The sequence below is a fragment of the Antennarius striatus genome, chromosome 16 (genome assembly GCF_040054535.1).
Source record: "Antennarius striatus isolate MH-2024 chromosome 16, ASM4005453v1, whole genome shotgun sequence".
Taxonomy (NCBI): domain Eukaryota; kingdom Metazoa; phylum Chordata; class Actinopteri; order Lophiiformes; family Antennariidae; genus Antennarius; species Antennarius striatus.
In genome coordinates this window covers 9,596,665-9,617,163 of record NC_090791.1, presented here as the reverse complement: position 1 = coordinate 9,617,163, position 20,499 = coordinate 9,596,665, and the positions used below count along the sequence as shown (strand labels likewise).

At 39.7% G+C, this 20,499-nt stretch overlaps 3 protein-coding genes across 4 annotated transcripts; all 3 read right to left on the bottom strand.

The window, feature by feature from the left end:
• Positions 1-46: 46 nt before the first annotated feature.
• Positions 47-10,391, bottom strand: LOC137609119 (rho GDP-dissociation inhibitor 1-like). The gene is made up of 6 exons (XM_068335885.1): positions 10,269-10,391; positions 2,678-2,873; positions 2,150-2,233; positions 1,683-1,759; positions 1,474-1,537; positions 47-1,341 (listed from the first exon to the last, which is right to left on the bottom strand). Exons 2-6 carry the CDS (start codon positions 2,865-2,867, stop codon positions 1,145-1,147), a joined length of 612 nt encoding a protein of 203 aa, XP_068191986.1. The 5' UTR covers positions 2,868-2,873; positions 10,269-10,391; the 3' UTR covers positions 47-1,144.
• A 1,140-nt stretch (positions 10,392-11,531) lies between these two features.
• On the bottom strand, positions 11,532-14,777 carry alyref (Aly/REF export factor). The gene is made up of 6 exons (XM_068337511.1): positions 14,407-14,777; positions 12,935-13,090; positions 12,678-12,825; positions 12,509-12,572; positions 12,224-12,413; positions 11,532-12,141 (listed from the first exon to the last, which is right to left on the bottom strand). Exons 1-6 carry the CDS (start codon positions 14,647-14,649, stop codon positions 12,127-12,129), a joined length of 816 nt encoding a protein of 271 aa, XP_068193612.1. The 5' UTR covers positions 14,650-14,777; the 3' UTR covers positions 11,532-12,126.
• A 1,528-nt stretch (positions 14,778-16,305) lies between these two features.
• On the bottom strand, positions 16,306-20,366 carry mcrip1 (MAPK regulated corepressor interacting protein 1). Of its 2 annotated transcripts, none has more exons than XM_068337364.1 (5): positions 20,216-20,366; positions 19,470-19,590; positions 19,209-19,327; positions 17,272-17,376; positions 16,306-17,184 (listed from the first exon to the last, which is right to left on the bottom strand). In XM_068337364.1, the coding sequence occupies exons 3-5, from the start codon at positions 19,309-19,311 to the stop codon at positions 17,120-17,122; spliced, it is 273 nt and encodes a 90-aa protein (XP_068193465.1). In that variant the 5' UTR covers positions 19,312-19,327; positions 19,470-19,590; positions 20,216-20,366; the 3' UTR covers positions 16,306-17,119. The 2 variants fall into 2 exon arrangements, with proteins under 2 accessions (XP_068193465.1, XP_068193464.1); XM_068337363.1 differs by having other exon boundaries at positions 16,309-17,184; positions 19,497-19,590.
• Between the last annotated feature and the right edge of the window lie 133 nt (positions 20,367-20,499).

The window sequence follows — 20,499 nt, the reverse complement described above, 5'->3', positions numbered from 1 at the left end:
CCCTTCCCACAAAAAACAAACAAAAAACAAACGGGACAAATGCAGGCCCAGTCTGAACACTTTAATGTGAAAACAGGTCAGTAAACTGTAGATAATGACAAATGTCACACAGTGCCACACCATCAATACATGACGGCTGAATGGACATAATGGAGTGTATAATGAAGACAAGACTTGCATAGCAGGGTGTACACTGCCTGTCATGTCGCCTCCAGTACTGGTGTCTCTACTGGTTCATTGTGAAATCAATTACAGCAATGCTGCTGGGTCAGCAGGAGTGGGATGTAAGAGACTGGAGGCACAGTCAGCATTACTGTTCAGTTCTTAGGTACGACTGTGGACCCGATCCACTATGCCTGGAGTAAGTCTAGTATGGCAGCGAAAAAGGTTTGTAAATAGACATATAGTGACTCATCCAACCCATACTAAAGGTGTTCAATACCCGTAGTCCTGACGGCCTGTTCATTACAAATGTTGAAACTGGATAAAATGAGGGTTTGGGAAATAGAGCAGTTCTTATTAAGGACAGAGGATAAGAATCCCCTGATCAGGTGAAGAACGGCTGCACATCAAGTATTCTTTCAAAATAGCTTAGAGCACAGTTTAAATGGTTCTGAAAATTTTGGAAAGAGGTGGCCGAAATTTAAGATTGTATAACAAGACTCTGGTTGAAATAATCTGCTCAGAGGCTTCAGGTGGGTTGTGATCAGTGATGGCACGGTGGCTACGTACAACACGACTGCTTCCTGGGCAAAGATTTAAAAAGCAGCTCATGTAAATAGAACAAAAGAATTTGAAAAACAGACATGAGCGAAAGCAGGTAGGAGGAAATGTGAGAATGGGACAGAGGGAATTATAAAGTGGATTTTTTCAAGAGTACAGTTTGCTTTCTCCAATTGCACTGATTTCATGTTTTAACTGAAAGACAAATAAAAAAAAACTTGAACGTTAATGACATGAAGGAATGTAGCAGTGACTGGAATGCGGAATAATAAAAAAAAAAACAGAGCGGGGATCACTGGATGGAAAAGGCAAAAGCATAAATAAAAACATAAACCAGAGATAGATCCCAATAGAAATAGTATTACAGTGAAAATGTGGAGGGGGACAAAGCAGAAGAAAGATGTTGCTGGAGGATGAATCACTACCAATCTTTTTTGATGGAGAGACTCCAAGTAAAGCAAAGATGCACGTGCTTGTCATCGTCGGTGAAGCTGGACTTGATGACATAATTGCCCCGGCCGAGGGTGCCATGCGGTGCCTGCTCCATGTTGGTGAGGAAGTGATGTTCTTTGTCCTTATTTGGTGGGTAGCTGCCAGCCATGTATTCCGTTTTGTCAACTGTCCATAAAAGAGGAGGATAAAAAAACGGACTTAAGAAGTTGTTCAGTACATTGTTAATAACTGACAAATAAAGCTGATTATAACAAATTTAACTCCACCGAAAGAACTGAAAAGAAAACAATGCTTCACCTTTAATTTTATTCCTGTATGTTTCCTGAATATACTTCAGGCCTGACACGATCTCCTTGTTGACCTGCAAAAAGGCAAAATACATAATATCCTGTTCAACAATTTCCTGTTTAAAATACTTGTCAGCAGCGGTGGTCAACATCTCTTTGCCTCATACAGTCTGAGACAAAAACAAAGTCTATTGGGATTTAAAAAGGCTGGACTCTCACAAAGAAGCTGAAGTTTATTCTGTATTCGACTCCTTCCTTCAGCACAAAAGGCCTCGACTTTAATCCGCTCAGGTCTCCTAGAGGGGATAACAAAACAGACACAACAAAAGTTAAGCAGAGCCATCTAGATATGAGAAGCTATTATGATGCAATGTGATTATGGTTAATAAACAACTGAATATTTCATAATTTAGTTGAATCGTTGATAGAAACCAAGCTGCAGTAATGATCTTGGCCACCAGGTGGCAGAGTGCCAAAGTCGAACCAGTGAGCGGCAGAGGGTGTGGTCAGGAAATGACTGATTAACCCACTGCCACAGGAAACCTGTCTGGCTACAATAGGATGACCCAACAGGCCATTACACACAAGAATGGGAGTGATTCCTGTTCATATTTGTTACAATCTGTGTACACAATGTAAAGACACGGTTTCATTCTGCTGTAAAGATTCAGGGCCGCTTTGCTTACCTGTCAGGTCAATGAACAGATCTCCAGGGGAGGATTTACAATCCAGAGTCATCTTGGTCAACTGAACATTGGGACTGTTGGGGTCTAAGACAGAGGGAAAGATCACAATGTACAACAATAAACGTGGTTTTGGGTGCTTGTCTGTTTGTGAGAGTGCTTTGTTGTGATGTCAAGTTACATTACGATAGCCGTTTAATGAATTACATCTAAGCATAAATTGAAATTCCATGACTGCAACATATTTTCTTTGAATTTGTAATGCTTATAGTTGAGGCCATACAGCAGATATTCCAATAAAGTAACTTGAAATGTAGAATATCTTCATAAATATATAGCCCCTGAGTGAAAAGTTGGGAGAACTCAATTAAGAAGAAAAGGCAAGTACCTAAGCACAATTAAATGGCCTAAACACAATCAAAAACTAACTAAAAGAAGGTGGCAGGCTGTTAATATAGATGGTTGCACTGGTGAAGAATGTGTGATCAAATTCTAAAAGGTCACAGCAGTGACTTAATGGAGATCACTTACCTGAACACACAGCCTGGTTGCCCAGCAGTGTTTTCTTGTACTTGGCTAGACTCTCATCTTCCTCATCCTGTTTAACTATTTCTTCTAAGGTCTTTTTAGCAGGAACTTTGTAGTTCGAGGGGGTTTCGGTTTCTTCATCAGCTACTGACAATTCTGCCAGCTGCTCTTGTGTAAGCTCTTCGTCAGCCATTATGTACTATTGACAATGAGAAAATGACAGGGTGAGAAGGGGTTAGCACGCAAGAAGATCAAGCAGTGATGGCTGGCAGCACACAATCATAACATTTCTATTGTGTATTTTGATTTAATAATTTCCATCCCAGCTACATGTGGTGCAAGGTAACATGACACTATTAAGACTTCCAGAAGCTGGGTACTCATTATGCATGACTCAACAGGAGGAAATTCAGTGACCTTTGACCTGGGGCTGGGGTCCAGTGAGGTAAAGCAACTGTTCATGTTAAAAGAACAACCATAAAAGCAGCACATTCAAATGTTTGTCTTTTGACTCTGGTTTGAGGGCTGGAGTCATAATGAAACCCTCTGCAAAGAATAATAATTCTGTTTTAATGCTCAAACATGTTAGTAGGTGCTTAAAATATGAGGTTTTGTGCAGCTGTGCATGTAGTTCACAACTTTTTGATTTTGTAATTACTGTGGGCTGCTCGCCATGGACAAAAACTCATTCGAAAGAAAAAAAGCTGGGGAATTGAATTCATAGAGAGAAAATGACATTCAATCTGTGAATTATGTTAATAACTACTTTTTGATCATCACCCAAACAACTATTAGTTGAATTTGCTGAAGCAGAAATCCTTAAACGTACAACAGAATGTGCATAAACATGTGTGCACATTAAAAAAAACGCAAGCTGAAGAGGAAGAGAAGTACTTCCTGATCATAACCATTTTTTACAGCGCTGACGTGCTGATAGCAGGCAGGCACTCCCATGCATGGTTCTGTTCTGTTCACCCTCTTTGATATACTAATTCTCTGCAGTGTACAGTCGGTATGAGCCACGCAGGAAGTGACAACACACATTTTCCAGGAGGAGCCTCTGCGCATTCAAAAACGTCTTGTTTGGCAGACTAATACTTTTGACTGTTGAGCTGCATGTTTCTTGTCAGGAGGAAACATGATTATTTCTTACTCCAAAGAGACAACAAGCCACGACTAGACAACTATGCTATTCTAGCTCATCACACTCCTCAAACGTCAACCAACCAGTTGTTTAGTTACTTCCTTGAATCTGTTGGTTACTGGTAACATTCTGGAGAAGGAAGTGCTTATGCTGCTGGAATGCATACATAAGACGCTGTGCTACACACACCTACTGATAGAGATGTGTAGTCAATAGCCCTGCAGCAAGAAATGTTTACAAGGGACAGAGACATAGAGCTAATACTGTGTTCAACCAGTTTTGTACATTAAACGTGTTTACAGAGCAGTACTATTCATTTAGCAGGGCCATCTGACGATATCAACCCCCACCCCATCCAGAAAGTATATAGAAGAAATCAATCAGCAAATGATGCAACCTATAATCTTTTACCAGAACTGGCTTGTGACCTGTTTTGGATGTATGCTGTGGAGGTGAGTTGCTATAAAAAAAGAAAAAATCAGAACTGCCTTCAAAGTCACATTTCCAATCAAATGAAGTAATTGTCAAATGTCAAAATCACAGGTATCGTGAAACACTGAAGCACACAAACCCATGAAGCCTATGCTTTGGCACTTTTGCAGAAAGCAACTTACGTGTGAAGTAGTTTGTCCTTCTTCGATTATGAACATGAAAGCCTCCTCCATAGGAGATAGACATAAAACACTAGTCCCTAGCCACCAGGATCTAATCAGGCCCATTGAGATACTTCCATTCACCTAATAATACGCACAACCCAAGTCCCTTCATATGATGGAGTAATGTGTGCCAGAAACTATTCTACTATATTCATCACTGCTTTAATAATTTTGAAACTCTTCCAACAGATCCTCGGAATAATCAACATTTGTGGCTTTTTATCTGCTCATAATGATCCTAATAAAGATTGCCTCCTTCCTACAGGGCAGGTGGTACATGTGGGTGAAATGTTGTGCAACTAGTTTCATCTTGTTGTAAATTACACCAGTGTTTGACCTCATGCGAGGTTCATTAACAGCTTTTTTATGTAACATTTACATCCTATTGATCGACTCTGTCTGAGGGTCAAAGTGTTCTTTAGTTCTTTGTTTACAATTACTGACATCATGTGAAGAACAAATTGTTTCTACCTGCCCGACACAATGTCTACGGCCCCCGCATCATTCCCAGATGACATTTCAGCCAAGTAAGAAGTTGCTGATCCAGCAAATTAAAGGCTCGTGCCTCTGACTAAAACAGATTAGTCCGACAATATTTACTTCACCGGCCAGGAATGGTGCACATTCTTTCTGGCTAACCCTGCTCAAACAATGTGGGCTGCAGCTAAGTAGCTACATCTTAAACTGACAGAATAAACTGCATTTGAAACTTCAGATTAGGCCTGTTCCTTAGCAACGCAGTTGAAGATTAAGATCATAGAAAGTGGGATTAATCCTAATGAAGCATTGAGCGAAAAGAAAATAATAGAAGGTGCCACTTGTGACACATCAGGATCATCTTGAGTTATAAACTTCACTGAGATGTCACTGACAATGACAGGATCAGGAACTCCCTGCAGAATGACATTGGTGTGTGTGTGTGTGTGTATGAATTTCTCAAGGTTTAATTTTCAAAAGTCTAATTAAAATTCATAATATCTTAGACTACTATGAAACATATATTGAGTTATCCTCTTTCACGGTGAAAATTCCATGCTGGTGATGATATGTTTGCAGCAGTCATGGTTATTTGTTGTGTGTGCGCTTGTGATGCGATGCGTGTGTGACATTAACTGTTGTGCGGGGCCTGCATATAATCGGCATGGAATCAGCCGCAGTAATACCGCTCATTCATACCAGGAGGAATACCTGATGACGAACACCCATGTGGTGAAGTGAAAGGCAAGTCAAAACAAATCCTTAGGCGAAATATTTAGAAACTGCAAACCATGGATGTTGCCTTGCTGACTACTCTCACTGCAAAGCATACAACTGCCTCTCCTGTGAGGGATACTCAAAGGTGTGAAGTCGAACAAACTGTCGGTATCGGCCTCAGACACTAGCTTGCCAGATAATTCAGCTACAGCAATGCAAAGCCATCTTTTAATGATGGATAATACTGTAGGTACGTATTAAACACTATAATCTGTGTGCATGTGTGTGTGGGTGTGTATGTGTGTGTGTCCTTGTTTAAAGTAACATTAACCTTTGGGAGGTGACATTCAGTCCTCACTTTCTACTCCCGGTTGCACTGTAGATGTCAGCCACAGATCCACGGCACTTTCATCTAAGGTCTGTTTGTTCTTTGTCTCTTTTATCCATGCAGTTTCTTTTTTGAATGCATCGTATACATGCTGCTTTCCATTGACTGAAAAACTATATTTTGGCTATAATTTTTTTGTCTATCAAATTTTGGCATTTTGACCCTACTTAGATTTCTATGAATTAATGATTTTGGCCATTGAAGTTGGTACATCTTCAACTAGATGTCCACAAAACAAATGCTTGCCTGCCGAATGTCAGCTGGGAAGAGCTCCATCCACCCCCATGAGCTGCACCGGAACAGTAGCCACAGAAAATGGATGGATGATAATGCCACTGAATTATCAACATGTGATCCACAAGGGTTTCTTGAGGAGAGAGAATGTCCTAGTTTTCGCCAAACAAATATTATTAGCAATATAGACCATAATAATAATAATAATAATAATAATATCAAAATACAAAAAGTGTACTGTGGTTTGAGAATTTGCCAAGCATTTACACGTTCTAAAGTAGTCATGGAACTAGTGTGTCTGCCAACGGGCCATTTTGGAATGTAAAAACTTTACTGCTAATTTTCAGGCAGCGATCTAAACTGCAAAGGTTCATTGTTTGTGTTTTAGTGACAACATTAAGCCTACATTAATCAGTGATGTCAGAGGCCTCAAAGCTGCTGATATATACATTCCAGGTTTATCTGATTTTAACCCTTCACATCTAATTATCTGCACTTAGTGTGTTGCTACTATCCAGTAGATGTTGTGAGGACACCACATAAGAGTATTTTGACCATATCATTATTTTTGTGCATATTTTTTCCAACTCCAAGCTGTATAAACCTGAATACTTAATGGATTTAAGCATATCAGTTGTGTAATGAGGGAGAGTGCGACCTAAAAAGATCAACACCCTATATCAAGGTGTGCATAATTATTAACTAGGTTCTTTTCCTCTGGCAAAATAGGCAAAAAACTGACAAAAATTATTTGAGAACAGAGGGATGAAGCACTTTTGAAATTCCCAAGATAATGGAAAGTGATCACACAACCATCAAACGTTTTGTTGTAAAAAGTCAACGGAGTCACGAGAAAAGTGTTGAAAAAAAAAGTGAATTAACAGAAAAATCAAATGTGAAACTACCATGAACATATTGTCCTCCAGTGCCTTCATATTCCAGAGCTGCAATCTACCTTGAGTGCCCAGGAGCACAAAATGTTCTCACAGACATGGCCAAGTGAGGACGGCTGAAACGTAACAACTGTTAAACAAGACACACAAGTTGAAACATCAAGACTGAGCCATCAAATATCAGAAGATTGATTTTTCAGCAGTTTTATGAACTGATTAAAAGACACTTTCTTCAAGCAGTGGTCAGCTCCATGGCATGCATCATAGGACTCCACTGCACTGACATGACCCCTTCCTCACCTCGCCTAAACCCAACGGAGACCTTGTGGGCGATTCTTCAGCGGCAGATTGACCGTGAAGGAAAACAGGCCAACGCTCTTAACCGACAGAATCCATGAATGCAAAGCTTATCATTGAAAAGAAAGGTGGCGATTGGTCACTGATTTTATTTTAAACTATCAGAAATGTTTATTTACATTACATTACATACATATTTGTAAAATTTGAGTTATATATTATTGTCACTTTAACAGATGAAAATAAATAAGTGAGAAGGAAAAATACATTATTAAATACTGTATTTGGGTTTGAGGATTATTAACATTTTCATTTGACCACGACCATGGTAATTGTTCAATAATATATTACTCCTCAAAAATAGACCTTGCCTGATAATTACAGTGGCTTGCAAAAGTATTCAGCCCCCCAAGCCTTTTTGACATTTGGCCACATTTCAGGCTTCAAACTTAAAGATAACAAACTGAAAATATTTTTCAAGAATCAACAAGATGGTAGACACAATCGTGAAGTGGAACCAAATTTATTCAACATTTTATATTGTGTTTAGAAATAAAAAAACTGACAAGTAGGATGTGCAAACGTGGGACCAAATGACACACAGGGGCACTCTGTCAATGTTGTCATTTAGGTCAACATTGGATCATTCAGAAGTCATCAGGGAACTTCTGGAGTCAGTTGGATGAGCTGAGAGAACAGGGGGCCAATATTTTTGCACATCCTACTTTTCAGTTTTTTATTTCTGAACACAATATAAAATGGTTGAATAAATTTGGTTCCACTTCACGATTGTGTCTACCATCTTGTTGATTCTTGAAAAATATTTTCAGTTTGTTATCTTTAAGTTTGAAGTTTGAAGCCTGAAATGTGGCAAAATGTCAAAAAAATTCTTGGGGGGGGGCTGAATACTTTTGCAAGCCACTGTATGCACAGACACGTTGCAGGGACTCCTTGATCAGAGGTATAAGCCCTGATCTCTGGCAGCTTCCTCCTTTACAGAATGACTTCTCACCAGATTTTTTTTTTTTAACTTCCTATTTATTCGTGCTCCGTCCCATTTCCTCTGACAACTATCTCTCTGCTAGGCTTTTACTGTTCTGTTCATTCTGTCTACTGACCCTTGTGTTTATTTTTGGCCCGTTCTCCATTTCTGTTGCCGTTGGGTTCCTCTCTGTTTCATCAGCTCGGCCACCAGCTCTTGGTGCAACACTTCCTCAAACCTTTTCAGCACGACAGCCTCAACGACATTTTTATTTACTGACATAATTGTGTCAGGTTAATTTAGCTGCATTCCACAAAGCATTGCTTTGGGTAATTCTTTTCCTGTTCACTGGACTTAAGTGTTAAGAATACTCTCCATTACGTGCTTGCTTAGATAGCAATTACTGAATGCCACACACTAACAAAACAATAAAAGTGTTTTTTGTTTTTTTTAAACTCGGGACAAGGATGTCTTAAATTTCAAAAGATAGTATTACACATATAGGAAGTAGATGAGGGCAGCCTGGTGGTTGTGACCGTTACACTCTTTCATATTTGTGTTTGACACTGACTTTAATTCCTAACTGAAATTATACATGCGATTTATCTGATAGTTAAAAGTTCATCATATGGATTACACAAGGCCTAAATAGAGAATTAAAACTGCAAACGTGAGGCAATAACAGAAATACATCTGAAAGTCACTCAAGGCCTAGAAGGGTGGAAAAAAACCAGCATCCGGGCCATTTATCACAAAACAGGAAGGCATATGAGCATTATTCGTTTTGATGACCTCTACAGGAAATCATTATTCGAGTCTTTCTGTCTGTTTCTGTCAAGCTATGAATTGCACAAAAGTGACATTCTGAAAATCAGCCGATGAGACACATGTGCGCTGCTGCAAAATGTGTGATTAAGGTGTGTCACAGTCAAGTTGGAGATTATTCTTAGAGTCAAACTTTTGCAGAGCAAAGACTCGTTGGAGAAAAGTCAAGAGAACAATCAGTTATAATTTAATTTTCCTCATCTCCAGCTCAATCCCACCTGGACGGGTCCTGCTGGTCTGTGTGGACAGGGACCGTCTGCAAAGCCCCAAACGCAGAACAGATCGTGCAAACCCAATCATTTAGATTGTGTTTCATTATTCGCGTTGCAGATTGCAGACGGTCCGTTTGTTCCTTTGGAACTTAATGAATTTATTAAGTGTATTAATTGATCCTGTCCGTCCGGGTGGGTGAATGAAAATGATTTTGTCGCATGTCATCTAACTTATGGAGGAACTCCGCAGGTGGATCTTGAGCTCTACCAGCCTGCTTAAATGTAAAAAAAAGTTTCAGGAAGTGGCCTTACACGTTCCTTGCAGCACATGACAAACACCCAGACTTCTTAAAACACAGAACAGAATGGAATCTGAAATAAGATTGTAAACCCAGAAAATGCGTATGATTTTCCACACACTCCTCACTACCACCACAATATTTATCATGACCCCCCCCCCACAACCTCTCTAAATAAATAAGTTATTAAATAATGACAATGTTTTATACACATTAATATGTTGGCTAAAACAATTTCCGTCAAATTCAAAAGTCGCAAGGTATTTGGTGAAAGTGAACGCAGCAAACGCTCATGAGGAAAGTTTCTAAATCCTTCTTCAAGTGTAGATACAGAAACTACCCTCACACCGATTTAGATGTGTGCGTGTGTGTGTGTGTGTGTGTGTGTGTGTGTGTGTGTGTGTGTGTGTGTGTGAACAGTGGGTAACAAGTCAGAAAACGAGTTTATAAAGTAGTTTATCCGTTCTTACCGCTGTACTGCTGGACGGTAAGGTCCGACTCTCGCCAAAGGTGGGAAAATGGATCGAAGTGAAGCGACAGAGAAAAAGGTGTGAACGAAAAGGGGAGAGAAAAAAAAACACGCATCCAGTTTGAGGCCTTCAAAATAAAAGCTGGCTTTAACCTGAAAACATGAAAAATGCAGTCAGTCAGTCAGACAAGACAGACGTGTACTGTCAATTGTTAGAATAAAACAAATATCAGTTTTTTTAAAATGTTTATCAACACAAGTATAGTTTTTCATAAGCATTAAAACTTAAGCCCCTATATCCGGATTAAATTCTGTAGGATACCGTACCCCGGTATCTTTTATTTTAATTTCACTATTAATATTTTTTTATGATATTGGAAAAATGAAGATAATGTCCACTTCTGAACGAAAGGAAAAAGTGATCCGCAAATTGCACCTGGAAGTCATTCAATATAAAATGATGTCCTCCACCCTCCAGACGAACAAACATGCTCGATGTAGTAAATGTAAATTGAGCATATATCAAATCGCTCATTATTAAGGAGATCGTTTATACAGGTGAGCAAATGTGCATTTTCAAATTCCCCAAAGTATTTTATTCATACAGTATTTTAAGGCAATGACTCAATCAACCAAATCCTACATTTTTTTAAGCTGTTCAACATCTATCACGAAAAGCAAGAAGGAAGTTGGATCTATAGGTGAAAAAAAAGAAATTTCTCTGTAGACATAATTCCGGCTTTTTGTGACAAGGCCAAGCAGGTTTGTGCTGCATAGACTTGCATCTTCCTCTAATCAGGTCCGGACGTTTTACGCTTAAAATTCCTTTCATGTTTCAGCTCATCCTCGCAGAAAACAGGCAACCAAAGTAACGCCCAGATCCCTCCAAGAAGGGATGCTGTGAAATTCCGTGTGGATTCAGGTCCGGCACGACATCTACTGGTTGAAGTAGTGTCCTACTGCACGGCTCTGTTAATACTCGTTTGTACCAACAGCTTTTAGTCTCCTTTAGTCACTAGAGCTTCAGTGCTGAATTTCATATTCCTGAAGGTCAGTTTACAGCCGCTTCTACATATCTGGGTCACCCTGACGTCTTCACACGTGACTACCTTAGATTATTGCAAGGCCACACACAAGGAGTAACGGATTCACCCAAGCTTGTGTTTTTGGTTGTGGGAGGAAGCCTTGCTGCAGGAAACAGCGATACCCACTGCACCACCATAGTGAAATTTCAGTCAACAACAAAATAAAAAGGCTTCAGAAATACCCAATGAAAATGTTTATTCTAAAAGATCAGCTGGCCAATCACACAGTCCCTCATTGACCTCAATCAAGATCTGATACTTCTGATTACATCATCTTCTGTTAAACCTATAACAAAATACATGTACATTTGATTGTGGTTGACATTTTTTTTACTCTATTAGAAACCATTTACAAATCCAAGCATTGACACATCAGTAAACCAAATCAAATTGGCATCATGAACATTAACGTTCCTTAAATATGAGACTTTAAAAAGATGCCAAGTTGTCAAGCCTATGGACATAGTAGTGAGAGACAACATCTTTTTACTATGCACTGCAGGTTTTATTACAAGTTCCATTAACTACAGGAGTACAAGGAGGAATTGGGGAAAACCCAACTCACATTTACCTACAGCCAAAACAATTCTTTGTGAGAGAAAAAAGAAAAATTACAATAAAATAAAAATACTGGTAAAAAACATTATGGAGCATTTAAAAGAAATGGGTTGGAACAATAAATTCAATCACGTGATAAGATGTAAAATATTCCACACATTTGTAACAACCACCAATCTGAAGACAGGATGGGACAAATCACAAGATCTTCATCCCTTAGCTGGTGTCCATCTGAGGGGGAAAAAAAGAAGAAATTAGACAAACTGCAAATATGAAATTCCTAATAAGTCAAAGTATTGACATCAAAACACACCCTAGCATTGTAAGCATCTAACTGGGCGTCGAGTTCCTCTGCTGATAACTGCTGCTTGCCGCCACCCCCTCCTCGTCCGCCTCTACCCCTCCCTCTGGAGCCGCCTGCGCCACGTCCTCCACGTCCTCTTTGCATGCCTCCATAACCACCAGTACCACGATTTCTGTTCATGCCGCCACCTCTATTTAGACTGGAAACAAGAATATAAAAAAATCATGAGCTAAAATGCATTAATAGGATTGCAATTCTGTTAAGTTTTTTTTAATCGTAAGAAAGCTTACTCACCCCTGCATAGGTCGTCTCTGTGTGTCAATCTGTGATGTGACCAGCTGTATGTTCATAGGCCGTCCTAGAAGACAAGACAATTTTAATTGGGTTGTAATGCTTAAGGATCGAGTGCGTCTCATGTCACAACAATATATATCATTACGTGCTTGACCCTAATAAGACTTACCATCAAGTGGGATGCCATTGTACTGTTTCATGGCCTTGTGGGCATCTGCTCTTCTTTCAAAGTGAACGTCCGCTGTTCCCAGGCTTCTTCCTGATCGGTCGTAATGAACGGCAGCCTTTTTTAAAGTCCCAAATTCTGCAAAGAGTTCCTAGTGAAAGAAAAATGGAAACAGGTGTCAGCGATAACATTTTTTTGGCATTCCAAAAATGTTGCAAACAATAAACCAACCCACTAGATAAAAGTTCCTTATAAAATACCTGAATATCTGCATCTGAGACGCCAAAGTCGAGATTGGAGACGAGGAGCTTCCCTCCAGTTTCCACACCGGCTCCTCCGCTGCCAGCAGCACCATTGAAGCCGTTGAAGCCATTGTCAAACATGTCATGCTGCCACTTATCTGGAAGCTGTTTCGGCTGCAACAGATGAAAGAGAACGCACCTGCTGACTTCAGGATCCCCCTGCCTCTGTCATTCACAGTCCACAGGGCTGGGTGTTGGGGCAAGCAGGGGCTCCACTTCCACAAGGGCCAGGGTGCTCAACTCCCCCAAGACGGTCCCCATTGTTCCCTGCCCACCCCATCACAAGCAAGTGAATCGGTCCGATAGAAATATATACAAATCTAACTACCAAGGGGATAAGTTGAACATGGCTTGTACAAATGATGCATACTATTTCAAGCATTACAAATTCTGGGATACAGAACGTATACATTTACACAGAATACAAACTGAGCATTAAACTAAGTCCTAAACTGCTTGCCCTCCCCAGCTAGATACCAATCTTGCCATCTGCGTCTCCACCAAATGCTCTCCAGATCCTCGGGTACGGGGTCGCCATCTGAAGCAGCGTGGCCTCCAGCGTCGCACCAAGGCTTCCTGCCCGCTCAAAAGTTCTTTATCAAGGCACGAAAGGGGCTTTCGTGAAGGGGCAAATTGTCCATAAGAGCAATCGGGTTGGATCAGAAAACCCAACTAGGGCCGGATACTCCTCCCTCTTAACCAGCGATGATTAAAGCGTCCATTTTGAGACCACGCCATTTTGACTGGGGCTTTGTTTGGGTCGTTTACATTCTCCTTCACACTTAAGGAGTGAAGATTACATCAACACTACTGGGGGAGGGGTTGAAGTCCACCGATCCATCCACTAGGCAGGGCGACAATGGTTGAAAAGCCACCAAACAGGCCTTGTTGTGAAACCCGCCAGCCACTCCCGAACAAAAGGCCACCCGGTCTCCGTGTGTGGGATTTTTATATTCTCAAAAGATGTGAAAAAAATCTTTTGATGCGAAAATTTCTCGATGAAGTGGTTTCTTCTTAGCATCATACAGACACTTGGGTTGAAAAGACCTTATTATTGACCGTGGGCGACTTAGCTGTAATTTAAGGTGCTGGATTCAAAATGGCGCCGCCGAGGCCAACTGTAACTAGTTAGCCAGTAGAGCTAAAGAATGCACTCTCCAAAGGCCTCTTCTTGAAAAGCGATGTAAAACACATGGGTTGATGGAGAAGAGATACATTATGCATACTATTTCCATAAATGCTTAACCGCAAACCAGAGCGCTCACATGAGGGACAATTGGCGGTTATAGCAATCATTTTATGGCTTGACTAGCAAACTGGCTAGCTCGTTAGCTAGCAAGCCTGCGTAGAACAGAAGGACGTTAACCAGGCATTTTCAGGACTGCCGAAGGATTTTCCTTTTTCTGCCCAATCCTCTAATTTTCTCATACCCTGCTGTAAGGCGTTGGTCTGCCTCTACCGCGGTTCAGGTTCTGTCGGTTCCTCATGGGGCCGGATCCGCTGCCTCCTCGGCCTCCAAATCCTGCGCCGCCGGCTCCAAGGCGGCCTACGCCTCCACCACGGCCGCCGAGTGAGCCTCCGCGGCCTCGACCTCTTCCTCCCCGACCTCCACCTCTCTGCTGCCTGTTCTGCTTGATAATGTCGTCTAAAGACATATCCATTTTGTCGGTCATAATGCTGCTCCAATAACACTAAACTCTCCGCGAAAGATTTAAAAGTACACCCTGGCCTAGTTTGGTCCCTCTCTGCTTCCTTTCTCCGCTCGACGCTCGCTCACTGCACTGACTGAAGACACGGCGTGCTCATTCTTAGCGTATATTGGCTTTCATGTTCGGTGCGTGCTTACGTTATCAACGTCATCACGTATGAGCGTACACGTCTGAACCTGTCTTCCTAACCTCACGCAATCTATTGCGTTATTCTCTCATCTACTGTAATCAAAAGATGTACTTTTTCGTTAGATCTTAATAAATACGCACCAATTGATTAAGGGACCGTAATACATGGATATTTTAAGATGTGCCATGGAACTGGTTTATGTGGTGGAATGTTTTAAATACAATAAAATAATACAATAAAATAATATCATTTCATAGAACCAAAGATCTGGATTGCCGTATTGGTGTTCTGGTGTGATCTGTATTGCATCAATATATCTATATCTGTGTGTGTGTGTTAAATCATCAGCGCTTGTGAAGATGGCACCAGGCTGTCCCGAGGTCATGAAGGCTCTGTATGGATATAATCTACTGTTTGAACATATTTGGAAATGCTTGCATGACTGTCGGTATCCTTGGAATAATTTTGTCTGCAGATATGTCCTCACGGGGTTCGCGTGACTGATTATGTTGTGTCACCAAATAGTTTTGTGAAACTTTCAAATTGACATTTTTGTTAACGTCTGGAGGTCATGATGTATCAACTGAAACCAGTAAAGAACTGGTTGAGAGCAGATATGTCAAGGTTAAACAACAGATTCATACCACCCACAGACATGCCTTTTAGAGTATAAATAATGTGTGATCCTTTCACATCTTTGTACTTGAACACCACTGCAGCTCTTGTCTGTAAGTCTCCTGTACCCAGAAATATTCTGCAATAAAGCTTCGAAAGACTGTTCTTCATCTCCAGAGATCTCATCATCGATATATATCATCGATGATATTTTTGGACTTCTGCTCAAACCATGCATGATTTGATTGATAAATATCTTGTACTTATACACTGTGTCCTGTCGTAAGAAAAACAGAACCCCACTACATTTCCCAATTGATCAAGCTCAAACATCTTCATCTAAAGATGAAAGTTTACTACTTCATGCATATTCAACATCATTTATCACTGGTTAGATATATTATTTACATAGGCTACTTAAGCTTTAAAAAGTACTGTAGTTTTCCTCATTAATTACATCGTTGTGATGAATCAATAAATATAAAAACATTGTGATTGTAACCTGATAATAATTGTCTTTTTCGTACTATTCTTATACTTTTTTACATCCCGCTTCAAAGCTGTGATGTATTATGAATGTCAGTGTTCGTATGTTTGTCCGTTCGTTTGTCCACCAGTGTAAGGCCATACAGTAGATCAAAGTCCGTGCTTTGATCAATGATAGTAGGTCAGAGCACTAGCTTTGATCTTTGAAGCCAGTGCAAAGCTAGTACATAACTTTGACCTACCCTGTAAGGTCAAAGCTACGCACTAGTCAGGTACTACTTTCAGGGTATTCTGACCTACCCTGAAAGTAGGTCAGGGTAAGTTGTGGGATGTTGCAGTCTCTGACTGCTTTGATTCTAGTTCTAACTTGTTTTTAGCAGAATGAAAACTGAAACCAGGACTTCAAAAAAAATCATACACATTATTTTGAAAACTTGAATATAAAATGAATTCTCTCAGTGCAAAATTTTACCTATGTTTCACTTTGTTTTTTCATATGTGGGAGATATTTATGAGGATCAAAACAACAGGAAAACTGTAAAAGTCTTTTATTCAACATTTTGTTTCAAGGCTTAAAGGAAGGAAGTTAACCAGGGGTGGCATTCTCTAGGAGATCTCTACTTATTTAAAATTTATGATAAAAATGTTGGGTTGGCCTTCTGCATGGCATTTGGCTTCAGAAACTTGCTCATCAAGTGTCTCCAAAGTGAACGTTACCTCTACAACTCTCTGATCAAACTATCTTTAAAAAAAAAAAAGAGAAAAAAAAGAAGAAAAAAGAAGTCAGCCCTTCACATTTTCCTCCTAAAATAGTAAAAGGTAGTAAAGAAAACAGGGTTTGTATTTAAGACTGCAGTCTTTGTGTCCTGTGGAGAGTATCAACAGTTTGTTCCTCAGCATCATATGTCAGGAAATTTTGACAAATGCTTGCATCCGTCCCATCCACAAAAAGAATGTACATATAAATATTTTATGGCATGGAAAAAACAAAACAAAATGGGAGAATTTGTGCTCCCTGGAATCCCATTTCTTTTCTTCATAGTCATTTATTGAGGGTAAAGAAAGAGATGGGGATGGCAATGGTCCAGAGTTTAGAAATTATATTCTGTGCTGGAAGGGCCAACAGGGCTGACTTGGCTGATGGAAAAAAGTTCTCAAGGACAATGGGTGGAAAAAAAAAGCACTGTAGCATCATCAGAACGACTAGGACTTCTTGGACTCCTGTGTGTTGCGTTTCTTGAGGTCACTCAGGTCCACTGGCGTGAAAGCTGCATTACCAAACAGAAAAAAAGTTGTAAAATGGTCTGTGTTGGAATAATTTAGTTCTTTAACAATTAAATTGTACTGTGACTTACAATGTAGATTAGGATTTGGGTTTTTCTCCACATACTCTTGTGGTCCACGGTCATTACGTTCACTATTTTGTGTTGATCTGATGTCTCTCAGCACACACTGCCAGGCTACGAATGAAAAGACAACATAGGATAGGATATGATATTGTGTTCTTCCCTTCATCACAGGTCAGATTTAGCAACAAAAAAAAGACATATCTCCATCTCACTGCATCAGAGTGTGTGATTAAATTTTGTAGCCTGAAAACTCTTCATTGAGGCTTCAATGACCCTGAGTTAATTTACCTGATTTTCCAATGAATGGGAAAATTAAGTGGGGGTAGTATTGTCTTATTCAGATACTGTATATACAACTACCTATACTTTTAATTCTGATGAGTGATTTGAAGAATGTTCTTTGGTTATGAGTGTTGCACTGTAAGTCACTCATCAATGTTATTTTAATCAAACTGATCAAAGTGGTCGAGGTCATTAACTAATAAGGAGAATCGTTGAAACCTAGTCACCTTTGACACACTGTAAATGACGCATCTACAAGTTGTGCAACTGTGCAATGAGCAATGTGTTTTTTATGTCCATGTCAAATAAATAAACATAAACATAGGAAATAGATGACTTTTTTAACCTCTCTATCAACTCATTTTCTCTTCCTTGGCCAACATGTGTACATGTTTATCCTCAAACGAATGGCTTCTGTCCTTCGGGTGCTGATGGACTGTTGAGTCCTGCCTTAAGGCGCTTAATCTGTTGTGTTTTGCTGCTTGTGGAGTTGTTGCTTTGTCTCCCAAGTGGACATGTTTGGGCAGTTCCCACTGTATGAACAGCATATACCACACCACTCAGCTTGTGTCTGAGTGTCTAATTCTTAGTCTGAACAGGCCTGTCTCAGGGTTTTGGTGGCCTTAAAGTGAACTGGGATGTTGTGTTGGGGGCTTTGTTTGGACCACCAGAAGACCCAAAATGCAACACAGATAGAGGGAAGGCAAATGGAATGATGTTGTCATCCTATTTGCGGCAGAGTATTTTCAGAAACTGAAATGGATCTTTAATAAACAAAACATCCAAGTACGCTCTATGCTCTTGAACTATTTGAAACAAAGGCTTGGTCATGCTCAGGAGTAGCAGTCTTTGTTTCTCGCCCCTTATTTACATGACTGTGGTGAACAAACGATACAACTATTATCTGAACGACTGCCAGGTGACCTCACCTTCCTCAGAGGTGGGACATTACATCCCAGCCTATGTGACAACTCTCCTTGTGAGATAAATACTTTGACTACACCAACTACCTTAAATATCAAGAACGCTCCTCCATCCCTTTAGAACTTAAGAAGAATTGTCAATGAAAGGCAAAGCATGATCAAATTGAGATTGACTAGCAATTCAACTGGTAATCTTTATGCTTGTGTTTATATGTGCAACAAACAATTTGACAAGAGATATGTTAACATGCCACAGATGAAGAATGACGATTCTGATTTCAACAGCGTACCAATTACATAATCCAATCATGGTCAGGTTTATTTTGGGCTTGTATACTAAATGTTCTTACTCTTATGAGACAAGAGAAGGCAAGTCTCATAAAAAAGATAATTTCCCCCATTGGAGACAATAAAGTGGAGTTTAATCTTTACATTTAAAGTTATCTCTGACAGACCTAACAGTAGGCACCCACTTATTTGTGTCAAGATATGTTTAAAGAAGAAAGAGTGAAATTATTTTTTTTTCAGTTGAGTCAACAGGAAAATGAAAACGGATTAAGGACAAAACCGTTTTTGTTCAGTTTAGAGACGTCTATTACTCTGGTATTTAGTAAACAAAATGCTGAGCTTATACTATGTAATACAATTATATTACAGTGATCGAAGACAGCCGAAGAAGTGGGTACTGAAGACGAATGAATGATAGAAAAAAGAGCATATTTCAAAGTGTGTACTTACTATCATGTATAAAACGCACATTTTCCTCATGTGCTGGGGTGAAAAGCTCCCCAGTGTTAGTAGGAGATCGGGGGCTTGAAGTCCGCTTGTAACTGTTCACCATCCTGGGAGCAGATGAGCTTCATAAACAAGTAAATGACTAAATTAATAAAAAACAATCTGAAAACATACATTAAACTTAAGAGTCAGGATAAATGTAGTAAATACTTTAAATTATATCTAATAAAATTTTAGTGGCTATTACACCTGACATCTTTGTACCTGTGTAGTTAAGTGCTTTTTACAGACCTAGTCATTCTGTTTGCAATATTTACTCGCTCCTCGCTCCTCTATGGTGAGTGTATTTGAAGAATCCAAAGGTTCACTGGCCCTGGGCTGAAACCTATGAGTATAAAGAAATTTGTATCATAGAAACCCACTTCATCTCAGAAATGGCAGAATACAGGCTACATCACATTGATTAACTATTAGAAACAGTGACACTGCTGCTTTGCCCACAATTACATTTGTACTGATAAAAAAAAACTATATAATCTGAATAGTTCTGATAAATCATGGAAATATACGACTGTTGATTAGTCATAGATACCAGCGTTAACGTATTCCTCTCCACCTGCAGTAAGTCATGCTTTGGAAAGATAGAAACACACATTTGCGTCAGCCTGCCGAGGGGCTTTGTTTACGTTTGAATTTGGTGGTTTTGGTGTTAGCAGAACACTAGAGAACTCGATCCAGTAAATTAAGATTATAAAAAATCAATTTTATGAATTAAAACACTAGTGTGCTCTTATAATTCTGCCTCGTTGGACGCCTAACTATAGATCTGCTGACACATTAATTTCAACTAACTTTAGCCAGTTAGCTAGCTAATGATGTGTAATAACGTTAGCATCAAGCTAATATGTTGCGGGCGTAATTGATCACAAATATATGTATACATCAGGGAGACACTTGGCTGTAATTTAAAATATCAAGCAAAGCACACCATGTTAATATATCCAACAAACCTTTTTATTTTCCTTCCCTTCAATTTTCTTTATTCAGTACGCCGTTAGACCTGGCTAAAACGTTGCCAATGCCAACCAATCATTTCCGGGAAACACGGAAGTGAAACAATTTACACACCTCTGTCACGCGCAGGCTATAACTCGCATTTTAGTCAATAACGTCAATACTGCTGCTACTACCACTACCACTACTACTACTACTACTACCACCACTACTACTACTACTACTACTACTACTACTACTACTACTACTACTACTACAACTACTACTACTACGACTACTA